Source organism: Balaenoptera borealis (assembly GCF_965194805.1).
Source record: "Balaenoptera borealis genome assembly, chromosome: 8".
NCBI lineage: Eukaryota > Metazoa > Chordata > Mammalia > Artiodactyla > Balaenopteridae > Balaenoptera > Balaenoptera borealis.
Window position 1 is genome coordinate 79,984,989 of NC_138865.1, and position 20,038 is coordinate 80,005,026.

At 34.4% G+C, this 20,038-nt stretch overlaps 1 protein-coding gene across 1 annotated transcript in view; it reads left to right on the forward strand.

The window, feature by feature from the left end:
- Positions 1 to 20,038, forward strand: part of VPS13A (vacuolar protein sorting 13 homolog A) — a 264,222-nt gene that overhangs the window by 146,457 nt on the left and 97,727 nt on the right. The window contains exons 34-39 of the mRNA XM_082401536.1: positions 5,897 to 6,044; positions 9,042 to 9,192; positions 16,496 to 16,623; positions 16,923 to 17,092; positions 17,794 to 18,011; positions 18,722 to 18,954. Coding sequence (XP_082257662.1) covers positions 5,897 to 6,044; positions 9,042 to 9,192; positions 16,496 to 16,623; positions 16,923 to 17,092; positions 17,794 to 18,011; positions 18,722 to 18,954 — 1,048 coding nt within the window. The remainder of the gene's footprint in view (positions 1 to 5,896; positions 6,045 to 9,041; positions 9,193 to 16,495; positions 16,624 to 16,922; positions 17,093 to 17,793; positions 18,012 to 18,721; positions 18,955 to 20,038) is intronic.

Below are 20,038 nucleotides of genomic sequence, written 5' to 3' on the forward strand. Positions count from 1 at the left end.
GACCAGGGCTTGAACCCATGTCCCTGCATTGGCAGGCGGATTCTTAACCACTGCGCCACCAGGGAAGCCCCAACATCACTAATGATTAGATAAATGCAAATCAAAACTACAGTGAGGTACCACCTCACAGCAATCAGAATGGCCATCATTCAAAAGTCTATAAGTAACAAATGCTGGAGAGAGTGTGGAGAAAAGGATACCCTCCTACACTGTCAGGAATGTAAGTTGGTGCAACCACTGTGGAAAACAGTGTGGAGGTTCCTCAGAAAATGAAAAACAGAACTACCAGATGATCCAGCAGTCCCACTCCTGGGCATATATCTGGACAAAACTATAATTCAAAAAGATACATGCATCCCTATGTTCATAGCAGCACTATTCACAATAGCCAAGACATGGAAACAGCCTAAGTGTCCATTGACAGATGAATGGATAAAGAAGCTATGGTATATATATACAATGGAATACTACTCAGCCATAAAAAAGAATGAAAGAATGCCATTTGCAGCAACATGGATGCAACTCGAGATTATCATACTAAGTGAAGTAAGTCAGAAAGAGAAAGACAAATACCAAATGATGTTAGTTACATGTGGAATCTAAAATATGATACAAATGAACCTATCTATGAAACAGAAACAGAATCACGGACATAGAGAGCAGACTTGTGGTTGCCAAGGTGGGAGGGGGGTGGGGAGGGGTGGAGCGGGAGGTTGGGGTTAGCAGATGTAAGCTTTTATATGTATCAGTAGAATGGATAAGCAAGGTCCTACTGTAATGCAGAGAAAACTATATTCAATATCCTGTGATAAACCATAATATAAAAGAATATATATAAAAAATGAATGTATATATATGTATAACTGAATCACTTTGCTGTACAGCAGAAATTAACAGAACATTGTAATTCAACTATACTTCAATTTTTAAAAATTAAAAAAACAAAAAAAATGATATAGATATGAATTAGGTGTGAGTCTGTATTACAAATAGATTGTTTTTAAAAAGAGTTCACTAAATGTTTCTAGAGCATTAAATAACAATATATATTCTTTTCTGTCCAAAAAAGAATTAATTTTTTATTGAAGAAATACATAAAATGGTATTGGGGATGAATGTAAAAGATTACTGATGATATGACCACCCAAAGATAACTACTGTTAATAATTTGGAATTTTTTTCTATTTTATTACATCTGTACATATATTTAAGTGAAATAAGAATTCTGTTGTGTATTTTGGGTTGTAATTTCCTCTTTTCCCTTAAAAATGTGCTATAAACATTTTTCCATATTATTTTGAGTGCATAATTTTTTCTAAATATTTTAATACCTAGTTTTTAAAAAATCCATCTGCCTGTTAAAAATTTAAGTTCTTTTTTATTGTTGTTTTAAATAGCAGTATAATGATGATTGATATCTTTGTTTCTCAATACTTATATGATTTTCTACTCATTTCTTTAGGATAATTCATTTCCTTCAGATGAATTCCTAGAAACATAATTACTCATTTATAGAGTAAACCAATTTTCCCTGAAATAATGTTATCGCAAAGGTGTTAATTGCAATATAAAATTTTAAATAGATGTTTATAATACTTCTTTCTATAAGGAAAGTTGTAAAACTTAATTAACCAAGGACCAGAAAGAAATCTTGAATAATTTTTCAGAGAATATTTTCCTACATCTAATATTATAAAGGTGTCAGTTTCTTATAAATTAATTTATACATTTAATGCACTGTTAATAAAAAATCACAACAGCAGTTCTTTTTAAAGCCTTTCAAAATTATTGTAAAGTTTTTCTGGAAATATAAATTGGGGGCAAGATGTAGCAAAGATTTTTTTTTTTTAATTGAGATTGGGCATGGGAGAATCATAACATTAGAGGTACTACTAAAATATATTAAATTTCATTAAATACTACTAAAATATATTACAAAACTAAAATAATTAAGTTAGTGAAACAGTAGAAAACTCAGCAGCTGACTGTGTGTGTACGTGTGTGTGCATCACCATTATTCATATATATTACAGTCAATCCCCATTATTCACGGATTCCATATTTGTGAATATTTCTGCTTGCTAAAACTTATTTGTAACCACAAAATCAATATTCATGGCACTTTTACAGTCATTTGTGGACATGCGTAGAGCTGCAAGAAATTTGGGTCTCCCAAGGCCTTTGTTCCCAGCTGAGGTGTTAAACAAGGTGACGCCCTGCCTTCTTATTTGAACTCTCATGCTGTAAACAGTGTCCTTTTTGTGTGCCATGTTTTTTGCATTTAGGGGCTTTTCCTTGGTGATTTTGCTGTTTAAAATGGCCCCAGAGCATAATGCCATTTTTAAGCATAAGAAAACTAAAGGCGAGTGAATTGTATATTATATGAATTATCTCAATAATGCTCTTAAAAAAACTATGGACAAATAACATATAAGTACCAGTCATATGGTAGAGAAGAACTTGCTAATTTAAGCACTGAAGAAAGAAGAAAAGTGATAAGGGAAAAATATCAATTGGCTTTGACTGTATAAAAGTATAAGTTTCTGAATATTAATTACCAAAACAAAATTATGGGAAACATAGCATATGGGGTAATGAGCAACATCTGTAATAAAGGATAAAAATCCTTAAATATTTTAAGACAGTAAGTAAAAGATAATTTGAAAAATTGATAACATGACTAGATGATTCTTTACAGGAACAGTGATAGCTGGTGTATAGCTAATAGAAATGTTCAACCTCATTAGTATTCAAGGGAATGAAAATTAATACAGTGAAATGTTGTTTGCCTAATAAATTTGGCAAATCTTAATAATCAGTAATTCTCACTCTGGGTGCAGGGAGATGGATACTCTTATATGTTGTTATTTATATATTGATCCAATTTCTTGTATTTAGTTTGGCAAATAATTGAGGAGTACATGTCATATTGTTATCATCTGAGCCAAGTACTGGCAGTACATCAAAGAATAACATAAATATAGTCCCTACCCTCATGAATCTTTCATTCTAATTGAAACTACAGACAAGACAATGACCTATTAAATGTACTGGTTGGGCCAAAAGGTTCATCCAGGTTTTTCCGTAAGATGGCTCTAGTAGCACTTAGTTGTCTTTAACTTCATTCGAAACAGTTTCGTTGGATTGTATGTGACAGCTGTCGTATCAGCGTGCATTTAAAAAAAGACTTACCAAAGTTGGTGAATTTTTGTGTAGCCACTTTAATATTGAAGATGGAAGAAAAACAACATTTTTGGCATATTATGCTTTATTATTTCAAGAGAGGTAAAAACGCAGCTGAAACGCAAAACAAGATTTGTGCAGTGTATGGAGAAGGTGCTGTGACTGATCGAATGGATCAAAAGTGGTTTGTGAAGTTTCGTGCTGGAGATTTTTCACTGGAGGATGCTCTGTGGTCGGGTAGACCAGTTGAAGTTCATAGCGATCAAATGGAAACATTAATTGAGAACAGTCAACGTTATACCACGCAGGAGACAGCCAGCATACTCAAAATATCCATATCAAGCGCTGAAAATCATTTGCACCAGCTTGGTTATGTGAATCGCTTTGATGTTTGGGTTCCACATAAGTTAAGCAAAAAAAACCTTCTTGACCATATTTCCACATGTGATTCTCTACTGAAACGTAATGAAAACGTTCTGTTTTTAAAACAAATTGTGACAGGCGATGAAGAGGGGATACTATACAACAGTGTGGAACGGAAGAGATCATGGGGCAAGCGAAATGAACCACCACCAGCCACACCAAAGGCCCGTCTTCACCCAGAGAAGGTGATGTTGTGTACATGGTGGGATTGGAAGGGAGTCCCCTATTATGAGCTCCTTCCTGAAAACCAAACAATTAATTCCAACAAGCACTGCTCCCAATTAGACCAACTGAAAGCAGCACTCGAAGGAAAGCGTCCAGAATTAGTCAACAGAAAATGCATAATCTTCCATCAGAATAACACAAGACCGCATGTTTCTTTGATGACCAGGCAAAAACTGTTAACGGCTTGCCTGGGAAGTTCTGATTGATCCACCGTATTCACCAGACAGTGCACCTTTGGATTTCCATTTATTTCAGTCTTTACAAAATTCTCCTAATGGAAAAAATTTTAATTCCCTGGAAGACTAGTACTGGTAAGGAAAGGTTTTTTCAGAGGAAGTAATCTTTTGACACAGCAGTTAATATTTCTTGAAATTAGTCCAGAGGAAGAAATTTACTCAAGGAGATGTACAAAGATAATGAACCAAGTATTATTTATTACAGTGATGAATTGGAAACAGCATAACTTTTTAACAATATAAGGTTGACTTAATGACTTATGGCATAGCTATATATTTTCATATTCACCTGTTAAAATTGTATATGTAGTATCCGCTTAGAGCTTTTAGATTCCTTAACTTAGTACTATTAAGGGAGATTGCAAGGATGCATACATGCTAAGTATAATGTTACCCTATAGTTAATACATTCAGTGGTATGATGCTAGGAATTCTAGGAGATCCCTGGTGACTCCCATATTTCTCTCCAATTGAATAAGTGATATGTAAATTCTACAGTCATAGCTTCATTCCCTAGTTGAAGAATTTGGGATTTGCTGCCAATTAAAATATAAATGTATTATTGAGGAGTACCACCTTGAGATTGTCATTTGAAGGTATAATGGGAGGCTTCTTTGGTCACATGTCACTTGAAAGGGGTTTGGTAACCTACTACTCTTTTCATCATTCCTGAGCATCAGTCCTACCCTTATAAGTACTTGGAAAGGCAAATATGGTTCAACTTAATATGAAATTGTCCATATTCAAGTATATTTGACCCATAGAGATAGGAATTTCATATGGTGCAAATTGGTTTCTTATGAAGTAAAGGGGATATGTGGTAATCTGCTAACATGTGTAAGTCAGTGACTTTAAATGTTATCATTGTTTTTTAAAAATTAATTAATTTATATATTTTGGGCTGCGTTGGGTCTTTGTTGCTGTACACGGGCTTCCTTCAGTTGCGGCGAGTGGGGGCTGCTGTTCATTGCGGTGCGCGGGCTTCTCATTGCGGTGGCTTCTCTTGTTGTGGAGCACGGGCTCTAGGCACGCAGGCTTCAGTAGTTGTGGCACGCAGGCTCAGTAGTTGTGGCTCGCAGGGTCTAGAGTGCAGGCTCAGTAGTTATAGAGCACAGGCTTAGTTGCTCCGTGGCATGTGGGATCTTCCCGGATCAGGGATCGAACCCATTTCCCCTGCATTGGCAGGTGGATTCTTAACCACTGCGCCACCAGGGAAGCCCCTAAATGTTTTCATAATAAGGTCTCGTATAATGTATGTTTATAGATTATGTAGAGATAATTCTCATTTTAAGAGTTTATTGTCCAACTTGTATATATTTTTTTTAATTTTTGAATTTTATTTTATTTTTTTATACAGCAGGTTCTTATTAGTTATCCATTTTATACATATTAGTGTATATATGTCAATCCCAATCTCCCAATTCATCACACCACCCCACCCCCCCTCCCCGCCACTTTCCCCCCTTGGTGTCCATACGTTTGTTCTCCACATCTGTGTCTCAGTTTCTGCGCTGCAAACCGGTTCAACTTGTATATTTTTGGCGCTTTTTAACATACTGCAAAATCCTATTTAAAAAATTCATTTTTCTTCAACATGGAACACTTCACCTCAGAGAAAGTCACCCAGGTTTCTAGTATGTTTCTAGTGGGTGACTTTGAAAGTTGGGTGACTTTCATCTCTCATTTTACATGGAAAGTCTGTTCGATTTTATTTTTCTCTTCACACACACAAAAGTATTGATTTCTATTATTTGTATATAAAATGATTAATTTTTTAACTATCTGATTTTGTATGAAACTATTCAAAACAATTTTATTTTTTCTTATAGGTCTCAATTTATTAATGATGCATACCAGGAAGTACTGGATCTACTATTGCCACTAAATCTTGAGGTGATTGTTGAGCGAAATTTATCCTGGGAGTGGTACCAGGAAGTTCCTTGTTTTAATGTAAATGCTCAACTGAAGCCCATGGAGGTAACTTTTGGATGCTTATTGATTCCTATTTTGTTTGTTAAAAAATATTGCTCGGGGACATAAGTCGTTTTGTGTGTAGAAGTTATATATTAATTACCTTGGTCACAGATGAAATAATAGCATACAACCTAGAATGCATTGAATGTTCGTCATTCATTTATTCAACAAATATTTGAGTGCCTACTGAGTGTTAGACCCTGTGCCAGATATTGGAGATCCGGTGGCAAAGAAGTTGTGACATTATCTCTGGCTTCATGGAACTTACCAGTATAACGCAGGGGTTGGTGGTGGTGGTGGTCCAGAGGTGAGATAGACAGTAAAAAAGTACACAGGCACACAATTAAAATAGTTATAAATTATGGTAAATCTCATGAAGGAAACAAATATTAGACATGGTGCTGTAAGTAGTCAGTTAGATATTTTAATAAAGATCTTAGTGGAGAGGTCTAAGGCTTGAAATAATGATTTGGAAATCATCAGATTATAGATGGTATTTGAAGCTATGGGAATATATGAAGTAACGTAGCAAAGGTCCTAGAAGAATGGAGTGGTTGAAGATGAAAATGGCAAATGGTTAGTAATTTAGACATAACTTTACTTCCCTACTGGTTGATATTGTGTCACAGATCTCCAGTGTAACTATCCACAAGTTCATATTTTTACCTCTCAACTGGATGGAAGTCAAAACTGTATCACATGTTTTGCTAAAGTGACAGCAACACACACTCTTTCTGGAAGATTTCTTTAAGAAACCTACTTAACAGATTCTCTTCCCTCCCTTCACCCCCCCATTTCCCTTTCTATTTCTCCCCATAAAAATTATATTCAAAAAGAGAAAATCATTTTAAAAATTTCAGATTTTTAACTTAAAAATGTATTTAGAACTTAAAACATGATGATCTCAACTCAAGATCTTTAAACTCTGTGTATAAGATCATATGGACTCCTTAAATTATAGATGGGCAATATCTTCTTAAGATAAATAATTGAAGTCTCTTTGTATTGGTAAGACAACAGTTAGAAACTTATAAAACATAAGTAGCAAGTTCTACCTAGCATACTGGGCAAATCTTCTCCCCACTGGGCCCAGTCATTAGGCAGATTTGTGTGGGGCGGCTGGGACACCATTTTCCTTCACTCTTCTCCAGGGAAAATCCATGCAGAATGTTCAGATGATGTTGCAGACCTTCTGCAAATGTCCAGCTGCCTTCCAGGACAGATCAAATTGGGTCTTCCTCTGCAGTGATCTATCTGAATAGTTAGCAGCTGTTGTGGCTCACCCCCAGGTTCACACATTGGAACCCTCTTGGACATCATCCTCTGCATCACAGAGAGGCTAGAATCGGTTACTCTAATGCATCCAGGCTAAGTGCTGCAGTTTGTGATTTTTGACTTGTCAGATGTTCGGTGGTAGCACACACAGCCAGTCCTGACATGTAGGAGCCACAGACCAGTATTCCTTGGATCCTTACAGTTCTTCCAGCTTCCTGCACTGAGCTGTTGGCAAGAGTGAAGAGTAATGATTAATATCAGTTATTTGGGGGGCATTCAATATACATGCACTAATTGAAAGACTATGGTTTAGAAGTTGTAATATTTAATTTCATTTTATTAATTTATATGACTATACTATTTTTGCAATACCTGCTACATAATAATCACAAAATAAGTGTCATGAATAAATGAAAATTTAAAAACAAAACATAAGTAGCAGGAATAAGGTACACATGGAGTTAATCTTAAAACACTAGATTAGTTTATCACTTTTGAAATGCAGTCAAAGGAAGCCCAATGCAAATAAAACTGTTAAATTTTGTGGAATTAAAGTCAGCTCCTTGAGGTTATTAGACATATCAATTTAAAACTCACAGGTCTTTTTTTTTTTTTTTTTAACTGAATTGCTGTTGTATTAGAGTTCTTCAGAGAAATAGAACCAATAGGATATGTGTGTGTGTGTGTGTGTGTATGTATGTATGTATGTATGTATGTATGTGTGTGTATACTCTTGGTCTGGATGCATTAGACTGACTTCTTGAAGACTCAGTTTTAACCTCTCCCTGACTCTGAAGTTGAGGTCCAGGGGGAGTCAAATATGTGGTCCCCTAAGGTGGACTGCAACAGCTGCTAACTCCTCGGGTGTCTCTTGATAGGGGAAGACTCAATTTCATTCTAGTGGATCTGCCCCAGAAGGCAGCTGGGCATTTGTAGGTGGTCTGCAGGACCGTGTGTGTGTGTGTGTGTGTGTGTGTGTGTGTGTGTGTGTGTGTGTGTGTATTATATATATATATATATATATATATAATATATATATATATATAACATCTAGAATAATAGTTGACTAAATCTCTACATACTATGACCTAGTCAGGTTGACATAAAATTAACCATCACAGCTTTCAAGACAGGTCTTATGCTGGTGTTTTTAGGCTAAACTTGCAACACATGGAGTTTTGAGCTAGTGTGTTGCATTCTTTAAGTGGACTTAAGCATGATACTTAATCATTTAAGCCTCACCTTCTTATAAAATCAGGATTATACTCTTTACATCTAGGACTTTTGTGAGGTTCAGCTAAAATAATTCATGTAAAACATACTGTAAAATATTTCCAATTGTATAAATTTATTATTTTTGATTATTCTATATTTGTAAATTGAGATGCTTACTAACCAAAAAAATACAAAGGTGCTACATGAATACTTGAAAATGAAAGTTCATTTTAACGGTTTAAAATTAGTAGGTTAATTGCTACATTCATAACAAAAAACGTTCATCATTCATAGCTTCATTGATGCTGACATTTAATTTCGTTCTGTATTTCACAAGGTACTGAAGATCACATGGTCATTTCAAAAATGGAATATTCAGTTAGTAGAATTATCTAATATGTTAAAAGTTGGTTTTGTAGAGGATTGAAATGAAAATTGTTTTTCTTGTATGAAAATTTTTGACTGCATGAAATAGTAATGTTAAAATGAGCAAATCTTATTTTTTAACAGTTCATTCTTAGTCAAGAAGATATAACAACTATTTTTAAAACATTATACGGCAACATATGGTATGAAGAAGGTGATAGTGCCTCATGTGGAGTAATAAAAGATCAGTCTAGTGTTACTAGTGGTGCTACTAATGCTTCACACCATTCAGGAGGTATGTGTTTAACCTTAAATTAGTCCCCCTCCTGTTTTCTTCTTTCCTTCTATCCTTCCTTTCATTCTTCCTAGTTCTAGGTTTGGGTAAAATAAGATTTATAAATCTTTTCTCTTTAGCTAATCTCATTCAGGTATTTCTGATTTGTCTGTTATTAGTCATTCTGTTGATTTTTTTTCTTTGAATCAAAATTCCAAGTCTTGTTGTGACAAAATTCCTTAGTATGTATTTATTCTTGTTATCCCAACTTCCCTAAGTCCTTATTTTCAATTTTTCTCTTCATCCCCTCCTTCTCCCTTATTCCTAGTGCAGCATATGTTCCAGATGGACTATTTTATATTAATATTAGGAGTTATCAAAATATTAGAGATGTCAAGAGAGGATGATCATTAGTAAATGATGGATTTCAACAAATAATTAGGAGGTGGATGGAATAGAGCAGAGGGAATTGTAACTCAGAAGAAGTCTGCATCCAATGTTGGATTTAATTTATTATGTAGAATCCTAACTAGGTGCTAAGTTCAGCACCAGCACATATAGAGAATTGGGTTAATTAGAACTGCTGAGATGATTTTGCTTCACTAGAATAAAGTTCTCTTCATTCTGGCATTTTGGGGAACCCCAAATCTACCTACCTCAAACTGAAATCTGCTAGTTCACAAGACCCACTCTTGCAAAGCACTAATATATTGCACAGCTTTTCCAGTCAGGGAGAATCCCAGCGAAGTAACAACCTACATTTGTAGCATTACCGGAATCCTCATTCTTACTAGCTAGAGTAACCAACCTAGTCCTTTATTGTTAAATATTAATGGTCAGATATAAAGAAAATCACAAGAACCTAAGCCTGAAAGCAACCAAGATAAAGAGATAGTGTTTCCTGAATGAAACAGAAATAATTAAGGAAACAGAAGAGAATGGGAACAAACAGAAAACAAACTCTAATTCATAATCAGAGGATTTTGAGAATATAAGAACCGAATCCTACCTTCACTACCTTCTGCCTTCCCAAGATAAGAAAGAGTTCTTGGAAACCAAAAATATGATTGCCGAAATTTTGAAACAAAACAAATGCACAAAGCATGGGGTTAGCATGTAAGTACTGAGTTGGACTGTATGGTTAATGTACTCCTATGACACAGAGGAAAAATAAGCACAGAGATGGAAAGTGATATAAAACTTAAGAGTGATAGAGCTTTAGTTCAAAAGGTCCAATTTCCAGAATAATAAGTATTTTAGAAGAATGAACTGAGGAAATGGAAGAGAAGAATCTTTCAAAGAAAAATAGAAAAAAACTCTCCAGAACTAAGTAAATATTGAAACAAAATCTTGGCTGTAAAGAATCTACGAAGTTTCAAGCTGATTGAAGACTCCCCATGCAAACACATGTTCATGAAATGTCAGAACAACAAAAGTAATATTTTTAGTTGAAGAAAAACCAGGCTGCCTATTAAGGCTTGGGGAAAAAGTGACTGGAATCAGATTTATCATGAATGAAACTGGATGGGATGGGATGGATGGAGGATAAAAGACAATGGAGTAATATAGCCAAATTTCTAAGGGAAGTTATTTTGAAGTTAGGATTCTATATATGGCCAAACCATCATCTAAATGTGAAAACAATAATTTTCAGATTTCCAGTGACTCAAAGTTTACTTTCTTTATACCCATTCCTAAAGAAATTACAGGTATACCTCATTTTATTGTGCTTCATTTTTTATTGTGCTTTTCAGATACTGCATTTTTTACAAATTGAAAGTGTGTAGCAACTCTGAGTCAAGAAGGTCTATCAGGTTCTCATTAGTTATCTATTTTATACATATTAGTGTATATATGTCAATCCCAGTCTCCCAGTTCATCCCACCCCCCCTTCCCCCCTTGGTGTCCATACATTTGTTCTCTACATCTGGGTCTCTATTTCTGCCTTGCAAACCAGTTCATCTGTACCATTTTTCTAGTTTCCCGATATATGTGTTAATATACGATATTTGTTTTTCTCTTTCTGACTTACTTCACTCTATATGACAGTCTCTAGGTCCATCCACATCTCTATAAATGACCCAATTCCGTTCCTTTTTATGGCTGAGTAGTATTCCATTGTATATATGTACCACATCTTCTTTATCCATTCATCTGTTGATGGACATTTAGGTTGCTTCCATGACCTGGCTATTGTAAATAGTGCTACAATGAACCTTGGGATGCATGCACGTGAAGAGATGCTCAACTTCACTAATTATTAGAGAAATGCAAATCAAAACTGCAGTGAGGTATTACCTCACACCAGTTAGAATGGGCATCATCAAAAAAATCTACAAACAATAAATGCTGGAGAGGGTGTGGAGAAAAGGGAACCCTCTTGCACTGTTGGTGGGAATGTAAATTGATACAGCCACTATGGAGAACAGTATGGAGGTTCCTCAAAGAACTAAAAATAGAATTATCATATGACCCAGCAATCCCACTACTGGGCATATACCCAGAGAAAACCATAATTCAAAAAGACACGTACAAGTTTTGTTTTTGTTTTTGTCTTTTTTAATAAAGGGATCAATTCACAAAGGAAATAAAAGAAATCTAAATGTGTATGTGCTAATAACAGAGCTTCAAAATATATGCAGCAAAAAGTGACAGAACTAAAGGAGGATATACACATATACAAAATCATAGTTGGATAGTTAGCACACCACTCTTAGCTGATAGAATATAGACTAAAAAATCAGAAAGAATATAGAATATTTGAATACTGTTAAAAAACTTGACCTAATTGACATTAATATAATACTTCACTCAACAATTGCAGAATATACTTTTTTTAAAGGACTCCTGGAATATTCACAAAGATAGACCATTGGGGGGAGGGAGGGGCTAAAGTTTTCTGACCACATGGAATTAAGTTAGAAATCAATAGCAATTGGATGTCAAAAAAGCTTGAAATACTTGGACATTAAACAATTTCTAAATAGCTGATGGGTTAAAAAAGAAAAAGGGAAATCAAAATTATTTAAACTGAAAAATAATGAGCATAAAATGTCAAAATTTGTGGGATGCAACTAAAGCAGTGCTGAAAAATTTGTAGCTATAAAGGACTATACTGGAGTTAAAAATCAAAGATAAAATCTTCTACCTCAAGAAACTAGAAGAAGAGCAGATCAAACCCAAAATAAATAAAAGGAAGAGAGTAATACAGACAACAGTAGAAATCAGTGAAAGAGAAACAGATAAGCAGGAGAGAAAATTACCAAAGTCCAAAATTGTTTTCATTGGAAAGACTAATGAAATTGATAAATCCTTAGCAAGACTGATAGAAAACAAATTATCAATATCAGAATTAATTAGATTGCAGTAGTTCACTACCAGGACAGTAAGGGAATATTATAAATAATTTTGTGATAATAAATTCTAGAGCTTATATGAAGTGTAAAAATTTTTTGGAAAAAAGAATTACCAAAACTGACATAGGATGAAATAGAAAATCTGAGTAGCTCTGTATCTATTAAAAGAATTGAATTTCAGTGGTGAATTCTATTAAATATTTAAATAAGAAATAATACCAGTGTTAAACTCTTTGGAAAATAGAGGAGGGGGGAACACTTCCTTAGACATTTTATAAAGCAAGCATTACCCTGGTACCAAAAACTAAAATCAAAAACAAAACAGAAAAAGCCACTTCAAGAAAAGAATATTGCACACCAGTATCCCTCATGAACACAGGCATAAAAATTCTTAACAACATATTAGTATACTGAATCCAGCAATAAGGATATAGGATATTTCATCTTGGCCAACTGAGAATTATCCCAAAATGAAAAGTTGGTTTAACACTCAAAAATCAGTTAAGGTAACTCACCAAATTAATAGAGAAAGGAGAAGAAGTTATATCACCTCAATAGATGCAGGAAAAACATTTGATAAAATTCAGCACCTATTTGTGATTAAAAACTAGAAATGTCTAAAAAGGCATACTTAATGATGAAGTAGAAAGTTTTCCACCTAAAATAGGAACAAGGCAAGAATGTCCACATTCACCATTCCTGTTCAGCTGGTAGTCATTGACAGAGCAATACAGCCAAAGGAAGAATTTTTTTTTTTTTTAATATCTTCTCAGCCACACCACGTGGTATGTGGGATCTTAGTTCCCCAACCAGGGATCAAACCCACACCCCTTGCAGTGGAAGCGCAGAGTCTTAACCACTGGACTGCCAGGGAAGTCCCCAAGAGAAGGATTAATAGGGCTACAGAGTAGAAAGAATTAAAAATGCCTTTTTTCTCAACATGACTGACTACACAGAAAACCCTAAGAAGTCTTCAACACATTCCTAGAATTAAATTAATTTAGCATTTTTAACAAGATACAGGGTTAATATGTAACAATTGAGAAATAGGACTTTAAAAACTATTTGCAATAGCATCAGAAAACATACTTAGGAAGAAATTTAACAAAATTATGCAAGACTGCTACACTGAAAGATACCAAATACTCATGAGAAAAACTAAATGACCTATATATGTGAAAATGTATGCCATGGTTGTGCATTGAAAAATCTCAGTATTGTTAAAATATCCATATTGTTTAAATGTCAGTTCTCACCGTATTGATTTATATATTCAACATAATCGCAGTCAAACTTTAATGGAAATTTAAAAATTACTTTAAAAGCTTATATAGAAATGCTAAGGATCAAGAATAGCCGTGTGTGTGTGTGTGTGTGTGTGTATGAAAGAAGAGCAAAGATTTACACTATCTCACAGTTTACAATAAATCTTCAATAATTAAGTTAGTATGTTATTGGCATAACATAGACAAATAGATTTGTAAAACAGGACAGAATGTCCAGAAGACATACAAGTAAACTGATACTCAGCAAAGACTGGTCAATAGGGAAAAGATAAACTTTTAAACAAATGGTGCTGTCATAACTAGGTAAGTGTAGGAAAAATTGAACTTGTCCCTTCACACCATACACAAATTAATTTGAAATGGATGAAAGGCATATATTTGAAAGCTAAAACTTCTAAACTTCTAGAAGAAGGAACATGAAAGAATATCTTCATGGGATAGCCAAAGATTCCTTGGATAGATAAAAAAGCACTAACCATAAAGGAAAAACTTTATGAAGTAGAACTCGTCAAAATGTTAAACTTCTGCTCATCAAAAGATAGTGTCAGGGACTTCCCTTGTGGCACAGTGGTTAAGAATCTGCCTGCCAATGCAGGGGACACGGGTTCGAGCCCTGGTCTGGGAAGATGCCACATGCTGCGGAGCAACTAAGCCCATGCACCACAACTACTGAGCCTGCACTCTAGAGCCCGCGAGCCACAACTACTGAGCCCATGCGCCACAACTAATGAAGGCCACGCCCCTAGAGCCTGCGATCCGCAACGAGAAGCCACCGCAATGAGAAGCCCGTGCACCGCAGCAAAGAGGAGCTCCCTCTCGCCACAGCTAGAGAAAGGCCGCTGCAGCAAGGAAGACCCAACGCAGCCAAAAAAATATTAATTAATTTTTTAAAAGGGGGAAAAAATGATAGTATCAAGATTGTGAAAAATTGGGCTTCAGACTAGACGAAATATTCAAGATGCCTTTATCTGACCTTGTTCTTATACCTAGAATACAGAGCTCCTTGAAATTAGTAACTTTTTAAAAAACAAATGACCAAAAGATTTGGATACTTTAGAAAGGATAATAGGTTAAATGGACAGTAAGCACATGAAAAGGTGCTAACATAGTTACTTACCAGGAAGACTTCCGTTTACCAGACTAAAGTTTAAAAGACAACACCAAATGTTGACGAGAATGTGAAACAGCTGAAACTCTCACATGTGGCTCTTAAGAAAGTGAAATAGTATAACTACTTTTGACAAGGTTAGGCAGTTCATGTATACCTACCCTATAACAAACAATTATAAGCCTAAGTATTTACCCCCACCGCACCCCAAAATAAGTGCATTATATACACAAAATGACTTATTTAGGAATATTTACAACAGATTTATTCATAATAGCTTAAATCTGGAAATAACCCATATGTTCATCAGCACTAGGATGGATAAACTTTATTTTCATGCAATGCATTTTCAGAGTACATAAGAAAGAATGAGCTACTGACACATGCAGTAACATGGGTGAATCTCAGAAATATTAACTGAAAGAAACTAAACGTGAAAGAGTATGATATATCTTACTGCATTTATACAGAATTTAAGAACCAACAAAACTAATCTAAGATGATTGAAATTAGAATGGTAGGGAGGTTGGGATAGACTGGGAAAGTGGTGTAAGGGAACTTTGTGGAGTGATGTGAATGTTCAGTATCATTTTTTTTTTTTTTTAAAGATTGATTGATTGATTGATTGCTATGTTGGGTCTTTGTTTCTGTGTGAGGGCTTTCTCTAGTTGCGGCAAGCGGGGCCCTCTTACTATCGTGGCCTCTCTTGTTGCAGAGCACAGGCTCCAGACGCGCAGGCTCAGTAGTTGTGGCTCACGGGCCTAGTTGCTCCGCAGCATGTGGGATCTTCCCAGACCAGGGCTCGAACCCGTGTCCCCTGCATTAGCAGGCAGATTCTCAACCACTGCGCCACCAGGGAAGCCCCAATGTTGAGTATCTTAATTGGAGTGTTGGTGACATGGATGTATATATTTATCAAATCTCATTAAATGTTTCAGATAAGATCTATACATTTCATGGATGTAAATTTTACCTAAATTAAAAAATAAGTTACCTGGAATGGTGGTACTTGTCTCTGGAGTCTAGTATAATGAGAATTAGGAATTGCTATGTTTTTATTATATGTCCATTTAATATGTACCATGTATATATAATACCTTGTCCAAAAATATGAAATGTAGAAAAGATTGAATTTTGGATCCTTTTGTTTAGCGGAACAATTTTTTAAATGTCATCTAAAGTATCTTGTTTGGTTTTAGATTTTGAAGTAAAATTTAAATACCAAACACATATACCAGGTACTCTAGTATGCATTTTACGCATGCTGTTTTGCTTAATCTCCAAAACAGACCCAGTGGTTAGTTCTTTTATTTTCGTTTTACAAAAATTAAACCAAGAGTTAATTAAAAGTAAACCAAGAGTTTAATTAATACTCTCAGGTTATTATGTAAAGAATCCTAAGCCAGGAGTTAGTGAGTTCAACATCAGAATTTTTAAATCTTTTAAATTTTTTTGAAAAACATTATACCTACCCATTTATTTAATAATTATGTTAAATCTAGTTCAGGTCTGTTTTAATGAGTTCTACCATTCCTGACTTTCTTCTTTTGTCCAATAACTTTAATTTTTCCAAGGAACAACTGTAGTGACAGCTGCTGTGGTAGAAGTACATTCACATGCTTCCCAAGTTAAGACAACACTAAATATGAGTTTCAGAACTGATTATCTCACCATGGTACTGTATAGTCCAGATCCTAAACAGGTAAGCTGAAGAAAAAAAAATATATTTTCTCTTGTTTCCTGTATTTTGGAATATCTGTTCCTCTGAGAAAAATTGTTGATCTTTTCACTTTAATAATAAAATAATTTTAACTATTTGCCTTTTAAAATGAGTTATCTTTCCTATAGCCAGTGATATGAAAAATAAAATTTTAAAGTTAATATTTTTCATGCCTTTCATTATGAGCTCTTTGGAGATAGAGAATGTGGTATCTCATGTCTTAAAATATGTTATAAATTTGTGTTTTTGTGTAAAATTTGTATTGATTTCCTCTTCCACAGACTTCCTTTACAGATATTCGTGATCCTTCTCTGAAACTTGCTGAATTTAAGTTGGAGAATATTATAAGTACTTTAAAAATGTCTACAGATGACTCAACATTTTCTTCCTTCTCATTAAAAAACTGTATTTTAGATGACAAAAGGCCTCATGTCAAGAAGGCAACTCCTAGGTAATAGTGTTCTAAGATTTTACTTGAGAAATGGTTGGTATATTTTACAGAACTTACTCCCAAAGTTGCATGTTCATTTTCTGGGTATTTACTAAAATCTTCAGAGCTTCCATGCAGTTGAGTCCATAGTTCCAAGCCAACATTTTAAATGCCCTGGTTATGTGCTGTTCTTGCTGAATGGTTGATTGATGGGTTGTATAGAAATAATCAGTGTAATTAAATCGGTTTTTAAATTAATCTGTATTATCTAAATTATTAATCCATGCAAATTGTAATGGGCAATATATGAAAAATTGAGAAAAAAATATGCTGAGATTCAAAATTCTGATAATTTCTTAAGGATATACTTCCTGGGGACTTCCCTGGTGGTCCAGTGGTTAAGACTCTGTGCTTCCACTGCAGGGGGTGCGGGTTCGTTCCCTGGTCAGGGAAGATCCCACATGCTGCAGGGTGCAGCCAAAAAAAATAAAAAATAAAAAAAAATAATAAAAAAAAAAGGATATACTTCCTAATTTATGAAACAGTTGAGCTCCCAAAGTCTGTAAGTTTATTATTTGGAGTACTTTGTGATCTTACTAAGAGAAATGACTTCAGAATGCTGGTTTGCTGTCAGTGAAAGGGATAAGAGGTCTTTGAGTTTCATTGGTGTGTTTGATTATTTGTAAGATACTCATAGGAATTGTTATTATTGTGTTTTTCAGAATGATAGGACTAACAGTTGGGTTTGACAAAAAGGACATGATGGATATAAGGTATAGGAGAGTCAGAGACGGTTGGGTGGCTGATTTAGTCCTTCAAGAAATGTATATTTGTGCAAGTGTGGAATTTCTGCTGACAGTTGCAAATGTCTTTCTTGAGGCCTACACTACAGGCACTGCTGTAGAAACCAGTGTTCAAACATGGCCTGCTAAAGAAGAAGGTTAGTTATTGGCTAAAACATTTAATATCTGTATTATTGAAGTGCTATAATAGCACTTACCTTGATTAGCCTTCTAGATGATGAGGTTAAGTGGATTAATAAGTTAAAAATCTTTATTTTTCAGAGGTAAAAGGATAACTTAAATGTGTTTTCTGATAAGATGTACAGTTTGCATATTTTTCAAGGTGTAAATATGTATTGGGTTCAAAAATTATGAGACCTATATTAAAATAAGTAATTGTACTTCTTTGAAGACAGTAATTTGAAAGAATTTGTTGGAAGAAAATGGAGAGAGAATAATGAAACAGCCACTCCTTTTCATAATTAAAGATAGTATTTTAACTTTAAGTCCTCTTTTATTCTTGTTATATTCAATATTTATAATTTTCTATTATCTTTTACATATTTCATTCATTGTGCTATAGTAGAAAGAGTGTCAAGCTGAGAGTTAGAAACTAGATTTATTTCCAGCTCTGCCATTAAATAGTGGAGATTTTTCCCTACATTTTGAAATATTCTTATGGCTATACCTTCTTTAAATCTTATACCAAGAGAGTTGCAGTAAATTCCTTTGGGAACTAAGATTCTTTTATTTTACTTTTTACTTAGAGTGAAAATAACATTTTCCTATAAATAATAATTTTTCATAAGTAATGTATATAAGAAAGATTTATAACTATTTTAAAATATTGTTTTTATTTCTATTTTAGTACTTGTACAACAATCAGAGAAGTGGGAAATTAATATTATTATTAAAAATCCTGAAATTGTGTTTGTGGCTGATATGACAAGAAATGATGCTCCTGCCTTAGTCATTACAACACAATGTGAGATTTGTTGGCAAGGTGACTTTGAAAATAATACAATGACCGCTGCCATTAAAGATCTCCAAGTGAGAGCATGCCCATTTCTTCCAGTCAAGAGAAAAGGAAAAATCACTACTGTGAGTTTACTATTTACTTATCAGCTTAATTGTAAACTATTTTGTATTTAGCGTATATCATTTAAGAAAGTGCCTACATACTTTCCAACCTTACTCTGTAAAATACCTTTCTTTCTGCTTGTAGAGCCTAATGTAGATTATTATACCAGCTTTGAAACTCTTTCATTTTTTCAGTTGTTCCTTATTGTTTTATGCGTTTGTGGAGATAGTCTCACGAAGAAGTTGCTTTCATCTAGACACTTCTCAGTGAAGACTTTACTCTGACTTTCTAACCATATCAATTCCACACTGCTTTTAGGCCTTTAAGACTTTCTACCAATTGTTTATTGTGCTGTTTCAGTTTTATTATTTTTAATTTTTTTCTCCCATCTAGACATTTTTGCTCAGACATGTTTTTTGCTTTTCTCCATATGGCTTATTTGTACCATCAGCCTTTTGTTTTGACATACTTCACATTTGTATTTTATTCTCTAATATCCTCTTGGCCTTCCTCCTCTTCATAACTGATTAAAATTCATTTCTTCAAAGACGTCTTTTCAAGTTAACTGTCTGACTCCTAGTACTCATATAAAACGCTTATAAAAATATTTGGGCTTCTACAGGAGTAATAGAAGTATAAATATTCTAAGTATTAACAACATAGAAATATAAGATGTAATTTTGTTAAAAGTAAATACCTATGTATTGGCTAGGATATAGGATAGACTGTTTCCCTAGTTTGCAAGGCTGATGGCTCACCTCTAAGCAAAGAGAAGAAGTAAAAAATGGAGGGCATACTGATTCTCTTTTAGGTTATACGTAGATATTTTACATGTATTTTTTCTATTCACAGTCTTTTGGCTTGAATGTAGCTGTATGACCACCCTTACCTTCAAAAAAGGTTGGAGAATGTGGTCTCTTTTCTGAGCTATGTTATGCTCAGATGAAACTTCTGTTACTGTAGAAGAAAAGGAGAACAGATAACAGGTGGTGACTAGAGGGTCTTCTTACAGTCCACTCAAAGGTTTCTTCCTTTGTTCATACAAATAATCCATACTTGTCTTTTCTCACCCATAGAACATATTCACTTCTTCCTCAAGGGATA